Raw genomic sequence first — 21462 nt, forward strand, 5'->3', positions numbered from 1 at the left:
ATCACAGAGCCCAAGAATGACATTTTCATGCTATATATTAAGAACACTATTACTTAATTGAGTTCTTACTCATAAATTTGTCAGAAATAATTCAGTGCTAACAAAGGTAAAATAAACATTCAGAAACATTTGCTTGTACCCCATGCAGTAAAATGAAATTATCAAACATGGAAAATATGTATAGAACATCATCCATAATGAAGTGCTAATGCTTGTACAAAGTATAAAATAACCAGGAGGTTCTGAAGGGTAGCACCTCATGAGGACATGAGGGTCAGGGAAAGCTTTCCTGGAAAGGGCTGCCAAAAAGGACTTAAAAGGGCGTTCCATAGAGGTGGGGACCACAACCCAGGAGCTGTCTCATAGGAAAACTAAAACTAACTCTTTGCAATTCAAGTCATAACTGTTTAAATATCTCCGAATTACTTAGTAGTGGTATCATTACATAGTTAATTCTGCTTAACTTAAATCACAGGTAACTTGTCATTTATGTTAAAGTTACTGAATGATCCACTCGTTCTCCAAGAGACCACTCACCCTTGTGAGACGTGCACCTGTCTGAAGATGGGAAGGAGCCCACATATGAGCCAGTATCTTATACATATTATTTGGAATGGCCCTGGATGTAGTTTAATATTTAAAATGCTTAAACGTAAAGCTTGGTTGGCCATAAATACCAATACTGACTCCAATAATTAGTCCCTGAGAAATGAACTTCAGCCATAGTGAAGCCACCTTGGGTCAACTGCAATGCTTCCTCACACACATCAGGGAGGGCAGCTGTTAAGAGCTTGGTTCATTTAGGAGACTGGCCCAGCTACTGCTCAGTTACACACAAAGGCCCCCAAACATTCCAACATAACACAGGCGGAAGGAACAGAAGAGCTGCTGAGTTGAGTCTGCAGTTAGAAGAGCCACAGCCCAGAGAAAATATTTTTTAAATTACAGTGAAATGTAAACAAAGAGCTCAAATATTGGATTCAAACCCAAGAGCTTATTAATTATTATAATACTTTGTGTTTGGTAGGTCTTTTCAGTTTATTTAATATAATATACTTTCATATACAGTTCAGACCCCAGGGCTCCCCAATGTAATCACTTACTAGAAAAAACATGAAGGCAACAACCCTTTCCCATTCTTTTGTTTTAGCTAAATAGAATCCAATCACTGTCTTGCCATTTTAATGAGGTTTTTTTCCTTTCATGAGGAAACAGCAACACCTAGTGGTTACACTTTAATTATATTTTGTTACAAACAGTGCCCTGACATTTTGAAAAGCATGGTTACATAAATCTCAATATATATACAACTTATACACCTAAGTACAAAGAAACCCCACAAACTAGTTTTGCTCAGTTTTTACTAATAATCAAAATAATGAATGTCTCTATGTTCTAAATTTTTAAAAATGAATCTTTTATATTAAGACTTCCTGCAACTTTCTACAAGAACATCCATACTTCTTTACACTCCAATAAAATTCAGTATTTAGAGATAATTTGGAAACCTGGGTAGCTAAAACACTTCAATATGATAAACCTTCCTTCTTGGAAAGGGAAATGTATTGTGAAACATGATGGGTGTATATGTAAAATTTTTCCTCATTCTATGTGTTAGGGTGTTTATTAAAAAAATTGCATTAGGAAAATAGTAAATCCCAACCTCAAATATATTAAACTGGATTATAATATACTGATTTCTGTGCCCGTATTTAATGGCAGATATTTAGAAATTAGATGTCAACTTTTTATACAATATTCCTTGACAATTTCAGAGTAAAAGTTGAGATGCTTCATGAGCTGAAATATCAATTTTATTTTCAATAGTTCAACAATTTGATGAAATCAACTTTCATTTGCTTGGGTATAAAAGTGGATACAAATAATTTTTAAATTATTTTACTTAAAATAGATCAGGACCTAAAGAATATGATTTTCCCCCAGGCCTTTCACACTGAAATGAGAAGCAGGGAGGGAAAGCAAGCAGAGGCATCACACCCCACCCAGGGGCCCAGTACCTCCGGAGTGCCAGGTCAGCCTGGGCCTCGTCGCTGATGAGCTCAGCTTCACTCTGGGCTATCCGCAGGGCCAGCTCCCGGTCCCGGCGCTCCTGCTCCAGAACTGCCTGCTGCTGGGACTCCTCCTCCCGCTGTCGGGCCAGCTGCTCCTCCACTTCAGCCTGCCAATGACAGAAGGCTACCTCAACAAGCTCTCTCGCCACTTGTTTACTTGATAGATACTATCTAAAATTGCCCCACACAAGTTCTTTACTAAGGAATACAAATTGTTTAATCACAAATCACTCCAGTCTCCATCCTCTTCTAGATTTTGACTAATGCTTCCTATCTTTCTCAAATCAAAGCGAAGGTGGAGAAACCAATTTCTACTATTCTATCACCAACAGTATCCCAAATATTGCATGAGTACCCTAGGTATCACATTAACACCTGTAGCTATACAGCAGATGTCAGTGATTTAAAGGTTGGTTGCACTCAGGATGAATTATGAAAGCCAAGACAAACAGAAACTCAAATACGTGATCAATTATTCTCAGACACGTACTTTTTAAAAAATGAGGGTAGGGAGACTATCTCAATTCTAACTTACTGATATTAGTATCTACAAAGATATAAAATTACAATTATGTTTTAAGTGACCATTCATCTGACTTTCCCCTGAGTATGATAACAATAACAACAAACTAATATTTATTGAATTGGGCACTCAGGTTCTAAATGCTTTAAACATGTGCCAACTCATTTAATGCTTACAACTATCATTTATGCCCATTCCTCAGAGGGAAAAAACCCGTAGCCCACAGTTACTCATTGTGACTTGTGCAATGTCACAATTTCTATCAGGGACAGAGCCTGGATCTGAATCTACTACCCTAGTTCCAAAGTCCCTCCCATAACCACCACAGAAGATGCCTTTGTCTCTGGAGTAAACCAAAGACAGCTTATGTAGCAAATCAAAATTTGTTTTCAACTCCTTTTGTGCTATAATCTTGTAGATTCTATTCTGAAAGAACCTGTCTAATAATTATATACCTGAATACGTTTTTCATCATCTTCCCTTTTCTTTCTCTCTTCTTCTTCTTGTTTTCTCTTTGCTTCCATCTCAAGTTTCCTAACAAAAAATAGAAAACTCCTCTAAAATTTTATAGAAAATAAAAAATCCTTCAGAAGGCAATTTAACTATTAATAAACAGAGGTTATAGAGTGAGAACTCAAATTAACCTCCTGGCTATATATATTATCAGCTTATTTTAAAAACACAAAATCTAACTCTACTGACAGTAATCTTTCTGTAATAAACAAAAACAAATACAATTATATTCTATAACTTTTAAACATGTAGATTAACTTGGTTATAAAGCCTACCTGCAATCCCGATCACACGGTCCTCCCTCTCCTCCTCCCCCAATTAAACAACTCTTACAACTCCTAACTGCCCTATGTGGCAACCTTCCAAAGAGTTGTTTCAAAAATGCAGAAAAGTATAAGTGCCTTTTTTCTTGCTTATAAAATAATAAGTCACAGCTTTAAAAAAAAGTTAAGAAATCATCAGGTGTAAGAGTTTAGCCAAAATCCCAGATTACAGTTAAAATCATTATGTTATTATTATATAATGAACTTTTCTCTATTTTTAAACTAATTCTAAAATTAGTGTTTTAAAATAAGAATATAATTTTAAAAATAAGAATATTCATTAACCAGCCTCAACACCAAGAATTCACTATGCTGTTAGTTTCTAATTCAAAACAATATAAATATCTTACATCCGCCTTTCCTCCTCTTCCTTTCTTCGACGTTGTTCATCTTCTTCACGTCTTTTTCTTTCTTTTTCCATTTCTTCTTGAATACGCCTCAGTCTTTCTGCTTCCTCTTCCTGCTGTTTTTTTCTCTGTAATGCACTAAGAAGTTCTTCTGAGCTTTTCACTAGTGCATCATATTCTCTCTGTATTTGTTCCCTGGTCATCATAGTGGACTTAAAAAAAAATAATAAGCATGTACTTAAAAATTATCTTCTGCCACACAATGTGAATATACCAAAAACATTTTCAGTCCCACTGGTAATTAAATAAATGAAAATTAAGACCAAAAAAAAGGCCCATTATTTTTTCCCTAAAAAACTTGAAGGAAAATTAATTGCTAAGCTCAAAACACCTAAGTAGTTCATGATACAGCCAATATAAAGATAATGTAATAACAGGAACAAGACATAACATAACAAAAGGGGCACAAAATTAAATTGTGAGGAGAACCATACAAACGTGCTTCTAAAAAAGACTGAAAGGTGACTGCAACAGAGTAATAGCTGAATGTGTTATTGTTGGGGTTAAAGGGGTTTTTGGTGGTTTTCTCCAAATTTTCCATAATATTACTTTTGTAATTTGAAAATTAGTTTCTGAAGGTAAAAAAAAAATGAGACAAATGAAAATAACTCTCCTTACTCCTGTCTCAGTAATGATTATATAAAAGCTTACTAACAGAGTATAGTATTTTAGTTACTACTTTGGGTGGGAAGGAGGACTTTCCTAACAAATGAAACTGCATAAAAATTATCTTTTCAGTTTTTTGCTATAAAAATTTTCAAACACAGAAAGAACACTATAGTGAGAATCACTTGCCATCACTGAGACTCAACTTGTGCAACATTTGTATTTTTTTAAAAAAGAATTTTTTTCTATAAAATTCAATACCAATAACAAGCGTATTAAATTATTTTAAAAAAAAGTCAGCCATTTGGATTAAAATTACATACCTTAATTTTGGCCATTAAAGCATCAATAGAAATTTCAAGGTCCTTGACCTGTTTATTCACCTCTGGTTTTCCATCTTTCAATGCACTGACAACTTCATTAAATTTATCAAGTCGTTTTTTCAGTGTGCCCACCTTAACCAGGCCATCAATGCTGCAAAGAAATACTTCATCAGAGTTTAAATTCACCACTTAATGCTATGCATACATTTTTCATCTTAATAAAATGCCAAACATACTGCTAAATAGGGTATTTCACTTCTGTTTTCATACTATCCAGGATTCTCTTTTTTAGATCTCTTATTGAAGGTAAAAAAAGAATCAAGTATGGGTGTGAATGACACTGATGCCTATCCGTAATATTTAGCCTTCTGTATTTACTCTGAAAATTTGAGATTTCTAATTATAGAACTTAAAAGAGTTATCTAATCTCTTTAAAAAGGTTTAGGGATTAACAGTTATTCAGGACTCTAAGTTTAAAAAGTCTAAATTAATAAGACTCAAAAATAAAGACCAAACTTACAGTGAGACAATATAATTCCTATAGATAATCTTGAGAATTATGATGAAAACATTAATGAGGTTTTTTAAAAACAATGCCAATTTAACATTTTGATTATCAAGAAACTCAAGATAATAAAATACTCGGAATAAAAGAGTTTCTGTTAGCCATTTATTTCAACTTTTTATAGTGTCTACATTTTTTTAAGGTACTTCATATCCTTTTGTAGTATGAGCAAGTAATACTGAATTAGTGCATTGATTAATTTCAAGTACATAATAAAAAATCACAAATAATATGCCTTTTTACAAAGAACATGAGAATGGAGAAAACTCTAAGAGTGTCCAAACTGCTCTTCATTATGACTTTATAACCATTTTGTATTAGGGTAAATAGGTTTAGTAGGATTCTTTAGGCACTATTCATCTTACCGAGGTTTGTGTCTCCTTTTGCAAAGCCACATTCGAATAGTTTTTTGCATTTTAATGCAGGCTTCAGCTCGGTATTTTATTTTATTTTTCACTATATGTAAGAGGAAAATACAATGATAGACAATTTTTCAGTTTATATCAGGCATATCATATTCTTAAAAACCACTCATTTCCACCAAGCAATTTTCAAGACACATGAAATTGTGATGAACATATTATACCAGATAACAAATCATGAAGTTGAACATTTCTTTAATTCCTTGTATTTCTTAAAATAAAAAGTATATCATGTGTGTGGCTAGATTTACATTTTAAATGTGTTATTTCCTTATTATGGCACACTACTGCTTCCCAAATTGTCCTAGGAAATATTGGTCTATTAAATGTTAATAGGTCTGGCTTGGGGAAAAAAGGGTTCACCTGTCAAATGAATTTAAGAAAAGCTATACGCTATACCTCCTGTAGAAGATTCACAATGAACACACATAGTGAAGCCTCTGAGAGCCCTACAGTAAAGGAATCTATTTAACTTCAGATATCCAGAATATTCTACACTAAAGACCTTGAATATTCTACAAAATGACCTTGAAACATTTTTTTCAGAGCTTCTCTATAAACATTCTGCAAAGATCCTGTCTGGTTACTGATTAAACCATTGCATAACACAATCCACAAATGGTGTAGCACAATAATTTAAATATAATGTGTTTTCTACCATAATGCAATGTATAAAGCTGAAAGCACTGAACTATACTGACAAATGTGTTTATATTTTACTTGGAAAACTTGTCGGAAAAAGAACTGTTTTTTTTTTCTTTCTTATTGTCTTCTTTTTATCTATATTCATGACTGTCTAACAAAAGACCTCAATAATAATCTTTGTTTGCATGGTCCCTTTTGGTTACATCAAAGAGACTTACTTTTCTCTTAATACGCTATATCTTACTTAATCCTTTTCGAGTGCCTAGCACTGGCAAGTGGGGAGGTGGAAGGGACAATTATAAATTTAATCAAGTTACTGACAATAATTCTACACAATTAACTATTTGCCACAGACTGTCAGGTAAAAACATTTTGCCCCTAATCCTTGTTTTGGGCAGAGATAAACAGTGGCTGTGACCTAGCAGCGTGTCAGAGAACAGGGTCTAAAAGAGCAGTGGCAGGAGCGGAGGCTAGAAAGAGAAGCTGAAAACCCCACTTCACGGGGTCTTGAAAGACATTCTAAGACCTTGCCCTATATTATAGGAAAGCCTTAATAAAAGGCTTTTAGTTTAGAAAGAAACTCTGGGAAGAGTACTCCTAAGAAGCTGAGAAAACCCAGTTTGGGAGCTACCGAAGTTATTACGTGAGTGGGAGAGTGAGGTACCACTAAGACCCTGGCAATACAGAGGAAAGAACGTATAGTATTTGGGAAAGGAATCAACAGGATTTGTTCACTGACACGATTTCAGGGACAAGATAGGACAGATAATCACAATCTTGAAATTTCTGGTGTGTGAACTGCAGATGCCATGCAGGTGGAAAGAGAAAAGTTCTAGCTGAACTCTGAGAAATTAGGGGATGATGTGGAGAGAGGGAAAGGAATCAAGATCATGAGCTCTGTTTCTGTTTTGTTTAGGATATGATGAAAGTAATTCTCCCATAATGTATCTGGATAGGAAAATAAGTAACACACACACAAAATATTGTCTCAATATTTACCATGTACACTACATGGAGGTGTTACATGGAACCAGCAACACAGCATGAATAAGCAAAGTGGTCCCTATGGCCCAGCACTCACCACTGTGGTAACACATAACATTCCATAAACCAATTCATTTCCAAAATAATTACAGATCTTGATGTAAAAGAAAACACCTACATTTGATGACTGAGAGTGAGCACCACTGAACTTTCTTCCAGCGACTGCAGATAAGCCAGTGATTGACTCTTTTAACCAATTCTGCTAAATGATCAGGGTCAGACTTCATGATCTGATCAAATTCTGCAAACTAGGAAATGAAATAATTTAGCATCAATATCAAAAGACAAATGTGCTTAAACACACAGAGAGATACAAAATAACCAGAAGTCAAGTAAAAAAATTTAACTTCCTAGAAATGATCACAAACCAATTACAGACACAAGTCTCAGCAAATTCAGACATATTTAGCTATATTTTGCTGCCTTTCTCTTCCTTCCTTCAGCATCCTTTTTTGGAGGGGTAAAAGGGAGTTACTCATTACTAGTTAACAGATTCAATAATAAAAGTAGAAAAAACCTTAACCTTAAACGACAATTACAGATGGTTGGAAAAAAAGTTTAACCGAGGAAAGAATGATAAAAGGGCTAATATGTTTCTGAATTGCTCATCCACATACTTATGTAGATAACTGTGTACAGTTTCTGACAAGTAAAGGTCATCTGTATAATAAAATCAGGTACCACTAAAACCATTGACTTTCCCAACCTCCATCCTCATTTTGTTCAGATATAAGAAATCGCTACTAAGAAAAAGACAATACAAATAAAAGAGCTATTAGGCTATTAAAAAATAAAATGCATTATTTTCACAACTTACCACCAAATTATAAAATGATTTCTATCCTTTATCAAATACCTAACGACAATATACTAAGGATGTCACACACCTATCAATACAAAGGCTTCTTATAATCAAAAATAAAGGTAACATAACAAGAATAAAGATCTTTGAAAACCTGCTTTATGTTTTCAACATATTCTTCTGATTAATTTTTCTCAGGGCAAATAAGACCAAGTGTTTTCTCAGGCTATTAATTCTAAAATTATTACTATAGCCCTGAAATAAGAGAAATGTTGAACTTATGATAAATATGTATGATTATAGCTAAGCGAACTAGAATTTATATTTGTTTTCTTTTAATTTTTTTTCTTTTATACAAGATATGGTATGGGTCCTCTGCAGTAAAAATATTCAGAGAGAGGTATTACATAGATTTTTATCTCATGCCCAAAAATGTGAAATCAGATTATCATTAATCTAGCTTTCAAGGCAGTAGAGATATTTATTAATGATATTGCTACGTCAAACAAGCATAGTTGGCTATTATATAATTATAGTTGTATTTAAAATTATGAGGATGCTATTATTCAATACAAAGCTAGGAATGGTGACAATATTACAGACTGTGAATAGCATTTAGATGTTTTTGTTTTGTACATATTTGCTATGAAATACTCTGTAAGTCAGTCTTGTAAATTAGCACAAAAATCTATAAATACAAAAACTACGGGTTAGCCTAATTATGTTACATACAAAAGTACATACATTCACTCATTCTGGGGTTTGACAGAAATTGGCACAATCTTTAGTCCAATTTCCTATACCTTATACAACTATCCTACGCCAATAAAATTTGTTCTTACAAGGAAGACTCAAAGGTACTGCAAAATTTTTAATTATTGAAAATTGAATTAATGTTTTAGAAAAGATTTCAGGGGCGCCTGGGTGGCTCAGTGGGTTAAAGCCTCTGCCTTCAGCTCAGGTCATAATCCCAGGGTCCTGGGATCGAGCCCCGCATCGGGCTCTCTGCTCGGCAGGGAGCCTGATTCCTCCTCTCTCTCTCTGCCTGCCTCTCTGCCTACTTGTGATCTCAGTCTGTCAAATAAATAAATAAAAATCTTAAAAAAAAAAAAAAAAGAAAAAGAAAAAGAAAAAGAAAAGATTTCAGTAAGTATTTTCTGGTAGGGGCGCTCTACCTCAGTGGTAGAGCATGGGACTCTTTATCTCGGGATTTTAAGCTCAAGCCCCACATTGGGCATGGAGTCTACTTTAAAAAATTAATTAATTAAAATAAATTTTAAAAAATAAATTGTAAGTATTTTCTGGTTAATCCTTATTTAGGCAAAAAAAAACCAATTAAACAATGCCCTGATTCCAGTACTTCCAAATGTGAAATAGAAGTTGTAAAACTTGTACAAAATATTACACATTGCAAACTTCTCACAGGCAGGGAAACTGTGTATATATATATACACATACTGTTAGTGATCATAGTTCATGAATAACACAAATCACTAGACACAAAAATACGCATTGACTCCTACTATCCATATTCATCATGTTAAAGTTGAAAATAAGATGTATTTACCTTGCCAGGTCTAAAAAATACTTTTGTTAATCCAAACTTGTAGTCAACTTCATTTAAGCCCAAAGCTTTAAAAAGAGCCTGAAAAATAAAAGCTCAATAGTTAAATGCCAAACAGTAATTAGTAAGAAAGATAGTTCATAGCTAAGAAATTTCAGTTTAAGCAGTATTTGTACCTTGCAAAACAGTCTTGGGTCTAATCTTGCAAGTTTATCTGGCATATACTTTTTATACATGTTGTAGAGTTCATGAAAGGAGGCTCGTGATGGGAAACCACCCTGCATTAAGTCCAAAACAGACACCATACCTAGATTCATAAACAAACACAAATTATTGCCAATCTCTGAACAGAAGTCCAAAAAGAACTTGTAAATGATCTAACAATTTTACAAATTAATATTTAGAAAAGGGTAATTTACAGGAATCATCAACAATGAAATATTACATAGGGAGTATCATACTCATATTCAATAAGTATGAACATACCCGCTACCTAAAACTATTCTAGCAAATTTCCTCAAAAATCAGTTTTCCTAACTATTTTCTAGGGATAAATTACTGGTCCCTAGAAAGCTCAATCTAGTTTCTTTTTTCTGCTAGAAACGTCTGTCACAATCAATAGCATATGAGATAAAGGCCTGCATTAAGCCACTTTCCCAGTTCTGAGGCTAATTTTAAAACAAGATTCCTGATAGAGTCCCCAAGAAGTAGCCAGACACATTTCCAAATTCTTACCTATGCTTACACAAAGCAAAAGAAAAAGAAAGGAGAGCTCACTATTTCACTATAAAGATCCCCTTTCACTCACCTCTCAAAGAAACTAGTCTATTTAGAATGAATATTTTCAGTATAACTCTAGTAGCTTGTAATTTGAGCCTTGAATCAGTATGAACTTTTCATGTTAGGAAAAGTATGAAGTAGTCAGGGGAAGGCTCAACAACTATAGAAAATGCTACTACTTTTATTTATAAAAAATACCTAGGTTTCACTCTCTAGGACTTTCAAATCAACAGGAATAAAATAATTCAACAAAAAAATATTAGGACAAATGGCCAACCATTTAGAAAACAAACATAACACTGGATCCCAATCTCATTCCTTATATCAAATTAAGTTCCTGGTGGTCAAAAATTCAGGGGCGCCTGTATGGCTCAATGGGTTAAAGCCTCTGCCTTCAGCTCCAGTCATGATCCCAGGGTCCTGGGATCGAGCCCCACATCGGGGTCTCTGCTCAGCAGGGAGCTTCTTCCTCCTCTCTCTCTGCCTGCCTCTCTGCCTACTTGTGATATCCATCAAATAAATAAATAAAATCTTAAAAAAAAATTTAAATTAGCAAAATGAGACTACTAAATTTTTTTTTATTTTTTATTTTTTTTTAAAGATTTTATTTATTTATCTGACAGAAAGAGATCACAAGTAGGCAGAGAGGCAGGCAGAGGGAGAGGAGGAAGCAGGCTCCCCACTGAGCAGAGAGCCCGATGCGGGACTCATGACCCGAGCCAAAGGCAGAGGTTTAACCCACTGAGCCACCCAGGCGCCCCGAGACTACTAAATTTTTTTTAAATGAGTGGATGTTTATTTTGACATAATCTCATAGGAAAGATATATTTTCTAGGCAGTCAAATTGGATTTTAACCTATTGACTTTTAACCTACCTGGCAAAGGTATAAAAGACCAATGGTACTCAGGGTTGATGACAATGTAAGAAAACATATACCTATACTACCATTGGGAAAATATACCAGTGCAACAATTTTGGATAGCAACTTGGAAATATTTATCCCCTTGACTCAGTACTTTCTACTTCTTTGAATCTACCCTACAATTTATCAGACATGTGGACAAAGATATTCATAGAGAATGCACACATGTCCACTGTGTCACTGTAATAAAAAAAAGAAAAAAAAAAACAGAAACAACTTAAATATCAATCAATTAAATTGTGTTACAATCATATGGTAGAATATGATGTATTCATTAAAAAGAACACGGCAGAGATTCAACCTGTATAAGAAATATACCCAAAACAGAATTAAGTGGTCGACCCTGAGAAATGAGACTTTTTACTTATATTATTCTGTACTATTTGATTTTCGTTAGAGTCAATAATGTAACTTCTGTAATTTTTAATACTAATTAATGAAGCACATAAAGGCAATCATTCCTATGGAAAGAAATACCTAAAACTAAATCTAATTAGTTCTGGGCTCTGCTAGGAGAAATTAAAGGTTTTGTATCGTTACAATTCTTGTCCATTTATATCAAATAAACAAGTACCCTAGGGAATGTATACATCTGCCACCTCTGAGTCTCTTGGCTTGCCCAATAGCTGAAGACAGCATATGAACTGTCTGACAAAAGTTCATTAAGAGTATCCTGAAGCTTAGCAAATTGCCAAGCCCTGGACTGCTTTCTCAGCACCTGAAGCTAATTTACAATAAAGACCTTTCAACACTTAAAAAATAAAAATTAAAAACACCAAATCAGGGGCGCCTGGGTGGCTCAGTGGGTTAAGCCGCTGCCTTCGGCTCAGGTCATGATCTCAGGGTCCTGGGATCGAGTCCCGCATCTGACTCTCTGCTCAGCAGGGAGCCCGCTTCCTCCTCTCTCTCTCTCTCCGCCTGCCTCTCTGCCTACTTGTGATCTCTCTCTGTCAAATAAATAAATAAAAATCTTTAAAAAAAAAAAAAAAACACCAAGTCAAGTACTCTTCCTTCTAGAAATTTCCATTCCCTGGCTCCTACTCTGAGAGTTTGGTGAGGGACTTGTTGATGCAGTCTGACTGGTTATACTCAGAATGCTTTTTGTTGCCACAGACAGGCAGCACAACCCCAAGGTTACAGAGGAAGAACATCTGCCTTCTCTTATCCTCCCCTACTTTGCCCTGATGTTGGCTGATGAGAAGATAGTAATTTTAGTAAATGATGTACTAAATGAATTAATTCTACTTTATTTGGAAAAAAATAATGAAAATAGAAAGGCAGTGTAGAATTCAAATCTTACATGCCTTTTTATGAGAAAAAATTTTTATTGACAAATAATGTATTATTTGTTTCAGGGGTACAGGTCTGTGAGTCATTAGGCTTACACATTTCACAGCACTCACCACAGCACATACCCTCCCTCCCCAGTGTCCATAAGCCAGCCACCCTATCCTTACCCCGTCAACCCCCCAGCAACCTCAGTTTGTTCTGTGAGATTAAAGGTCTCTAATAGTTTGTCTCCCTCCCGATCTCATCTTGTTTCTTAAATCCCTTTATTTTAGAAAGCTTCATAAATATTTTTATTTCTACTGTGTTTGGTATTTTTTTATTTTTCTCATTACGTGGCCACATGACTAGAACCAACTCTATACCATTTTACTATCATCATTACTTCAAAAAAGAATCAAACTACTATGAATTGGTGTCATCTATTAAGCTGCCAACACATCTTAATACCTGAAATACACTGCTTAACTGAAAGAGAAATCCCAGCTAAAGCATCTGTAACCCCACACTCTACTAACTTATTAGTATATATAGCTAAATGTAAACATGCTTGACTTACCAGATGTAAGTCAAGATGATCACTTACAAAATAAATGATTTGTGATATTAGGCTAAATTAACCCTAAGAGAAATTTAAATGAGAAAAAAGCAAACTCAAAACTACCTGAAGAAAACATTACAAAAATACATCCATACTGGGGCACCTGGATGGCGCAGTCTGTTAAGCATCCAACTCCTGGTTTCAGCTCAGGCTGTGACCTCAGGGTCCTGACATCCAGTCCCATGTTGTGCTCTGCACTTGGCACAGCCTGCTTGAGATTCTCTCTCCCTCTTCCCCTCCTGCTCATGCTCTCTCTCTCTCTCTCAAATTAATTAATTTTAAAAAAATCCAAACTATACATATGAATACAGCAGACATGAATTATTTAATCTTCCAGCATTTGTTAAAATTATTCACAAATAAATCATCCTATGTGCTAGACTGTGCATTTCACTCAACAAATATTTACTGAGTCCAGTATGAGCTCTGCACTGCTAGGAGGCTGGGATAAATGCAAGCCAAAAGAGACACTGCTTCTGCCCTCAAGGGATTTATAGGTTAGAGAAAAAAATAATTATACAAACACATATAAAATTTATGACTATAATGAAAATGTTCAGCACCCTTTATTCAGACCCCCTTCCTCTTGAGGATATCAAGAAAGGCTTTCACAAGGAAAGGACAACCAAGCATAGATATGCAAGATGAAAACAAAGAAGAGGCAAGAGCTCCTCAAACAGAGGAAGCAGCATGTACACAGGCCCTGGGACAGGAGGGAATATGGAGCATTCAATGACAAAACAAAGGCCAGCATGGTTGAAGCACAGAGAAGAGAGACAGTGGGAAAAGATAGAGCTAGGAACGCATGGACTAGACCTTATGAGGCCTCATAAGCTACTAGGACTTTGCTCTTTCCCCTAATAATACTCAGAAGCCATTATACAGAATTTTAAGCAGTAAAAAGACATGCTCAGACTTGAATTATAAAGCAATAATTCTGGATGTATATGAAGAACAGACGGAGCAGATGCAAGGAGAATACTTAGAAAGCTACAGCAAAAAGCCAGGTGAAAGATGGTGATAGCTTAGATTAGGGAATACTAAGACTACACTGTTTGCTAACAGAGCTGATCTTAAATATTCCCACCACAAAAAAGAACTGGTACTTATGAAATCTGATGAGACAGTTAGCTAATATCATGGGGATAATCATTTTACAATATAAAAGGGTATCAAGTCAACACATTGTACACCTTGAACTTATATAATGTTATAGTTAATTATATTTTGATAAGTCTGGGGGGGTACTCACTGTTTAGGAGGTCACACCAGAGGGACTTGGGGAGACTTAGATGGAGAATATGTAACTATGCTGTCCAGTATGGCACCATTAGCCACGTGGTCTGTAGTTGTGCTAGCTACATGTGACTATTTAAAATTTAAAAAATTAAATAAAATTTAAAAATCAGTATCTAAGTCACACAGCCACATTTCAAGCCCTCAACAGCCACAAGTATCTACCATGCTATATAACACAGATACAAAATATTTCCATCAACATGGAAAGTTGTATCAGACAGCACTGGTTAAGAGTGAGAAAGAAACGAGGCCTAACCCAAAGCCTGAAAAACTCTAACATATAATACCCAGGTAAAAGAAGAAGACCCTACAGAGGAGTCTTCTGTGAATTAAAGAGAAAAGCAGGAACATGAGCTGAATCAGGTGCCAAGGCAAAGATACGTGAGGGGGACTGGTCAAGTCAAATGCTACTGTGACATCTTCTAAGAGACAGGCTGCAAAATGAACGTGTGATTTAGGATCAGGGAAATTACGGGTGACCTTATCAAGAATTATTTTGTTGGACTGATCAAGGTGGAACCTGAATTCTCTTGAGTTAAAGAGTGAGTGGAAGGCAGGAAACTGAGAAAGCAAGAATAGACTACTCTTGGACTGAAAGGGAAAAACTAGAGAACAAAAAGATGAGATATAAGGAAGAAGGTGGAAGGGAATGTGGGTCAGAGGGAATTAAGATGAGGTCTCCACATATTTAAATGGTAATGAGAGAAACCACCTCAAAGGGAATGGTTCAATATAGCTAATCGATATTGAAGATTCATAAGAAGGTAGGAGAAATGATTCCAAAGAATTATGATCTCAACTAAGAAGAGAGGCACTTCCACCTTCTTCATAGGAGGGAAGGATATGCAGGTAGATAGCAGTGTTTGGGAGCACATAGGTGAAGCTTTCCATCTTCTAGTAAAGAAGTAAGGCTGTCTGTTGGCAGAGACTCAGATTTAAGGAGAACAGGGTGAGTCTGCCTAAAGCTTATATAACTGTAATTTAAGAAAAAAGTACAAAATTACAAAAGAATACAAAAGCAGGTACAGCACTTTCAAAGCAGCTCAACTAAATGAGAGACCCTGAAACTTAAGTGATTCTATAATAAATCTGATTTTAAGAGGAACTATATAAGGAGTGAGAAAGACAAGACAGTTTAAGGAAGTATTACAAGCCTGAGAAAGATCAAAAGGCAAGGAGAAGACTAACGCCTTGGGAGAAAGTAGGAGTAGAATGGGTGGAGACAGCAGAAGGATATGCAGGCAGTACAGGAAAAACAGAGCCTAGTGCCCAAGACTTCTGTGACTGAGCAAAGTTAGAATGCGGCAGGTGAGAGATAGGAGGTGGTTTAACCAGGTGCACAGAAGTTCTGCAGCAGCCAAGGGCATTGTGTTTTCATTTTTTTAAAAGTGGTAGAGTGAGAGCAAGGACACCAAAACCTACCTCCTGCCCCAGCTTCATGGGGCATGAGAAATGAACTGCTGCCAGGCTGAGAAGGCCATTGGAAAGCAACCTACTTAAGGAAGACCTAGGTTTGCAGTTACAGTTTTCATAAATCTTACTTCAATGGTGTAAAATTGTTTTATTTCACAATAAACTATACCCCAGTATTGTTCAAATAATTTGTTAACCATACTTTTCTTATAATTAAAAGAAATAGAAAGTAAAAATCAATCCACTTAAAAACAATCAAGATAACTGTGAGTTGTTTGAAAACACTGTACATAGTAAAGTGTATCTGAGCTAAGACTCCCAACACACATGAATATAAATTACAAAAATATGAAAATACCTGAACATTGAAGTTGAGATAAAATTTGGGCACCTTCAAAGTGGTGGCTTGTCATCTTTAAATTAGGTTTGATACAACGAATAAAGCTTGCACCCTAGGAGAATAAAGGTACTTTTTAAAGACTACACATAGAGCATTCTTGCTTTTCTATTTTTATGAATATCAGTAAATTTCAGACATGTTAACATTAATATTTGAATTCTTTTAAAATAATCACTAAAGAATTTAAAACATAATTAGACAGTTTTAAAACTTCAAGCTTGGAACGAATCTCTGCATTATATACTAATATCAGAAAAATACTGGATGCCTGGGTGGCACAGTTCATTGGAAACACGACTCCTGGTTTTGGCTCAGTTTGTGATCTTAGGGTTGTGGGACAGAGCTCCACATCAGGCTCCACACTAAGCATAATGCCTGCTTGGGATTCTCTCTTCCTCTCCCTCTGCCCCTTGTATTCATGCTCTCTCTCCAAAACAAATATATCGGAAGAAAGAAAGAAAGAAGGGGGGATTATAGATTTGAGTGCCAAAAACTGTATTATTGTAAAAAGAAAACTCTTTCATCATAAAATATTTTAACATATTTAAACAATATATTTTTCAGGCTGATATATATATATATGATTTTATTCTACATTTAAGTGTATTGATGTGCCATGTTTCAGTGATAAGAAAACTGTCCTATAACAGGAGAAATGAATAAAGTTCTGCCTCTTCAAATTTAGACCAAAGTGGGGAGAAAAGTTCAAGCTTTTTCATCGTTCTACTTCAAAAGTATACAGTAAGTCCTGAAGCTGCACCACTGCACATTTTAAAGTTCTATTTGTTAAATAGTAGTTTAAAAAGCTTTTTAAAGGCATGCATTTGGAATCAGTTATCAGATTATGCTGAATGAGGCAGAAAGAATATATATATATGTACACAATGAAACTGTTGGGTATTAAAGTGAGTATACTCGACTTCCAAATTACTGTTTCTTTTCACAGTAGTCCCAGCAGAACACTGAATAGCTATTTCAACAATGATGCTCATTGCAAACACTTTCAGAACACTTTTTAGAAATACCTTCTTCTTATAAATCACAAAAGTATTCTCCTTATTTTATAGTAGCACTATAATGGGTGACAAAAATAAAACACCCTCCTCAACAGATTTGGTTTTTAAAGATGTTTGGTTCATAAGAGATAAATATTTGCAAACAATGAGGTCATGTGCAAAAATTTCTCAATGGTCCGCAAAGCCAGTCTAACAATAAGTTAAGCAATAACAGCACCAACAGAATAAATATCTGGCTTTCCAAAATGCCAACTTGATAAGGAAGAATACCTGGTTAGTTCAGCAGATCTATTTAAAAAATGTCTCACCTTGGAATCATGCCTCATTTATATAACCCACATATCAAACTTCTTTCTCTGATAAATTTTCCATTAAAAAAAAGAGTGAACTAAGGCACCTGGATGGCAGAGTCAGTGGGGCATCGGACTCTTGGTTTTGGCTCAGGTTACCATTTTTGGGTCATGAGATAAGAGCCCTGCATTGGGCTCTGCACTCAGCTCAGAGTATGTTTAAGACTCTCTCTCCCTCTCCCTCTGCCCTTCCCCCTGCTCCCCCTCAAATAAATAATTTTTAAAAACAAAAAATTAAAAAATAAAAAATACAGTGAACTACTAAAACTAGTTTAAAAAAAAGATTCTAAGAAATTCTGCCTCTATAACAGGGCATAAAAATATCATGCCCATTTTTTCCATATCAACACTGCCATGCTGGAGAATGTAACTAATAGAATAATAAAACGAAAATGAATTACATGCCTTATGTTTAATCCTAAAAAATACGTTTTCTTCTCCACATAACTAATTATTTTCACTTTTTTGAAAATACAGGAAAACTTTAATTTAATAACATTGGGAGAATTCTGTATATTTCTAAAATCATGACTTCACATATATATTTGACTTTTCTTCAGAACAAGCCTAACCAAAATGACATTTTAAAAACTGATTTTTAATTTTTTAAAAATACTTTATCTATTCATTTGAGAAAGAGACAGCACACAAGCAGAGGGAGAGGTAGAGAGAAAGGGAGAAGTGGGCTCCCCACTGAGATGGGAGCCCTACACAGGGCTCAATTCCAGGACCCTGAGATCATGACCTGAGCTGAAGGCAGAAGCTTAACCATCTGAGCCTGCCAGGCACCCCTAAAAACTGATTTTTCAAAATGAGGCAATTCAGTTTAAGAATTACTTTCTATGGGCACCTGGGTGGCTCAGTTGGTTGAGCCTCTGCCTTCGGCTCAGGTCATGATCCCGGAGTCCTCGGATCAAGTCCCATCTTGGGCTCCCTGCTCAAGTGGGCAACCTGCTTCTCTACCCCTCCCCTGGCTTGTGCTCGCTCGCTCTCTCACTTTCTCTCAAATAGAAATAAAATCTTTAAAAAAAAAAATTTCTAATCATTTCAGGTTTACTGTGCCTATTTGAGTAATTACTAATAATTTAAAGGGGACCATTTAAAAACCCTGGATTTTTCTAAGTGTACTCACAGTACTTCGAAGTTTATCCAGAAGCAGATTTAGTTGTGTCTGTAGAAGAAAGAAAATCACTTCATTATTTCAAAAAGCAAAAGTACACAATGTTATTAATATTAGCTCTCCAACATTAGCATAAAATAACATGCAATAACATCAACATACAACACTGTACAATTTAACAACTGATACATAAATTCTTTGACAGTAACGTGCACAATATATGGCTAATATAATGCTAAGGACAATAACTTACATGACTTATACAGAACTTATATCATTAAAAGACTGAATATTAGCAAGGCTAAAAAATATACATGCACACTTGCAGGTGGAATGGAAGAGCAAAAAGTGTACAGGCAACAAAGGAAGTAAATGAAAATATAGCAGATGCATTCCAAAAGAGATTAACGGGGCAGTACTTGAATATGTAGCAAGCTGGGTGTAGCTGCTGTCAGATTCCACTGAAGAATGAAGACATACTTAAAATACATACTAACGGTATATATTGGAAATGTTTTATATAACACTTATCTTAAATGAATTGTCCTGCCTAGCTAAAGAAACCCTCTGTTATTTTTTTTTTTTAAGAGATTTTATTTATTTGACAGAGAGACACAGCGAGAGAGGGAATACCAGCAGAGGGAGTGGGAGAGTTAGAAGCAGGTTTCCCACTGAGCAGGGAGCCTGATGGGGGGCTTGATCCCAGGATGCTGGGATCATGACCTGAGCAGAAGGCAAACCCTTAATGACTGAATCACCCAGGTGCCCCCCCATTTGTTATTTTAAAATATTTCACATTCCAGTTATTTTTAAAAGCTTGGACAATTTTCTCAAAAACAACTTGATAATAAACACTATGAGTTACTATATTTTCCTATTTATAATAATATTAAGTGGTAATAATTTAAACTGGTTCAATACATTAATAACATGATTTGCTTTATTTCTCTACAAAGTAAATTATATAAAATTCTTATGTCAATTTTATACGAAGATGCTTGTTATACTACTCACAAAAAGATTAAATTAAGATGCTAATTCTTAAATCAACATACTGGATCATAGCTATATTTAATAATAACTGGTAGATTGTACTGAATGCATTCCATGAGTCAGGAACTGCTTCAAAGCTTTTCATGGCATTATCATGTTTAATCTGCACAACAATTCTAATTATTATTATATAATTATATACAACTATATATATATTTATATTATATATTTATTTATATTTATAATTCTATATATTTTTATTATGTAATATAAATATACAATTATATAATACTATTATATAATTCTAATTCTATCTATATTATTAGCCTCATGTTTTAGGTGCAAGCATTAAGATTCAAGGAGATAACTTACTTGCTTAAGACCATGGAACTAGTAATGATAAAGCCAAAATTCCAACCAGGCCTAATAAAGTTCATTCTTTCACCCATGATACTGAAGTGTACTTCAGGTATCATAGAGTTAAGTCATAAAAATGGAATGAATTTCCCAATGGATTAAAAAAATACAGCCATACCCCACTTATCTGGTTGACTGAGTTTGGACAACTTTTATCAATCTGGATCACTAAATAACTGAAAAGCAAGTACGTGAGCCACTAATTTGAAAAGAAAACTGTCACAAAGTCCATGCCTCTTAATCCACAGACTAAGCACAGTGCTCTCCAAAAAAAATGGAGACAGAGTAGAAGCAGCAAAAACAAATTTGAGAGAAGAGGGGAAAATGTCAGTTATCAAGGAAGCAGTCAATGGCTGAAAGGTATAAACAGTTTTATGAAACCCACGCTTTATTTGTATTTTATTTTCATTTTAAAGCATACAAATATTTATATACATAATAGAGTAAGATTTCCATCAAAAAGGATTATTTTTCTAAAACACTAACAGTAAAAGAATTATGTTTCAATAACCTGAAAATGTTACTTTTCAGTAGAGAACTGCTGGTTCTCAGAAATGATGGATAACTGAAGCTCTCAGTGTAAACGCGAACCTCCTTTGTTTTATTGTTTCAAATAACTTGAATTTAACAAGCTATTCTATTTTAAATTAAGAATTACTAATACTAAGACAATTATCATATGGTTTCACTCATATGTGGAATATAAGAAACATCGCAGAGGATCACAGAGGAAGAGGATCAAGGAGAAAGCTAAATGGGAAGTCATTAGAGCGGGAGACAAACCACGAGAGACTCTTTACTATAGGAAATAAACGGAGGGTTGCTACAGGGGAGATGCGTGGGGGGATGGGGTAACTGGACATTAAGGAGGGCACATGATGTGATGAGCACTGGATATTATACACAACTGATAGATTACTGAATACCACATCTGAAATTAATGATATATGTTGGCTAATGGAATTTAAATTAAAAAGAATTATTAATACTTCATATTAAAGTATCTCATAAAACATTTTAAAATTTTATTAATAATATCAGTTATAGGTTTTAG

General features: G+C 34.9%; 1 protein-coding gene across 6 annotated transcripts in view; it reads right to left on the reverse strand.

The window, feature by feature from the left end:
• MYO6 (myosin VI) overlaps positions 1-21462 on the reverse strand; it is a 153275-nt gene that overhangs the window by 17581 nt on the left and 114232 nt on the right. For all 6 annotated transcript variants that reach the window (XM_044246965.1, XM_044246962.1, XM_044246958.1 and 3 more), the window contains exons 19-28: positions 19011-19049; positions 16471-16564; positions 9986-10116; positions 9813-9890; positions 7562-7691; positions 5698-5788; positions 4768-4918; positions 3782-3990; positions 3051-3129; positions 2019-2179 (exon numbers count right to left, since the gene is read on the reverse strand). In XM_044246965.1, the coding sequence (XP_044102900.1) occupies positions 2019-2179; positions 3051-3129; positions 3782-3990; positions 4768-4918; positions 5698-5788; positions 7562-7691; positions 9813-9890; positions 9986-10116; positions 16471-16564; positions 19011-19049 (1163 nt within the window). The remainder of the gene's footprint in view (positions 1-2018; positions 2180-3050; positions 3130-3781; positions 3991-4767; positions 4919-5697; positions 5789-7561; positions 7692-9812; positions 9891-9985; positions 10117-16470; positions 16565-19010; positions 19050-21462) is intronic.

The sequence above is a fragment of the Neovison vison genome, chromosome 1 (assembly GCF_020171115.1).
Source record: "Neovison vison isolate M4711 chromosome 1, ASM_NN_V1, whole genome shotgun sequence".
NCBI lineage: Eukaryota > Metazoa > Chordata > Mammalia > Carnivora > Mustelidae > Neogale > Neogale vison.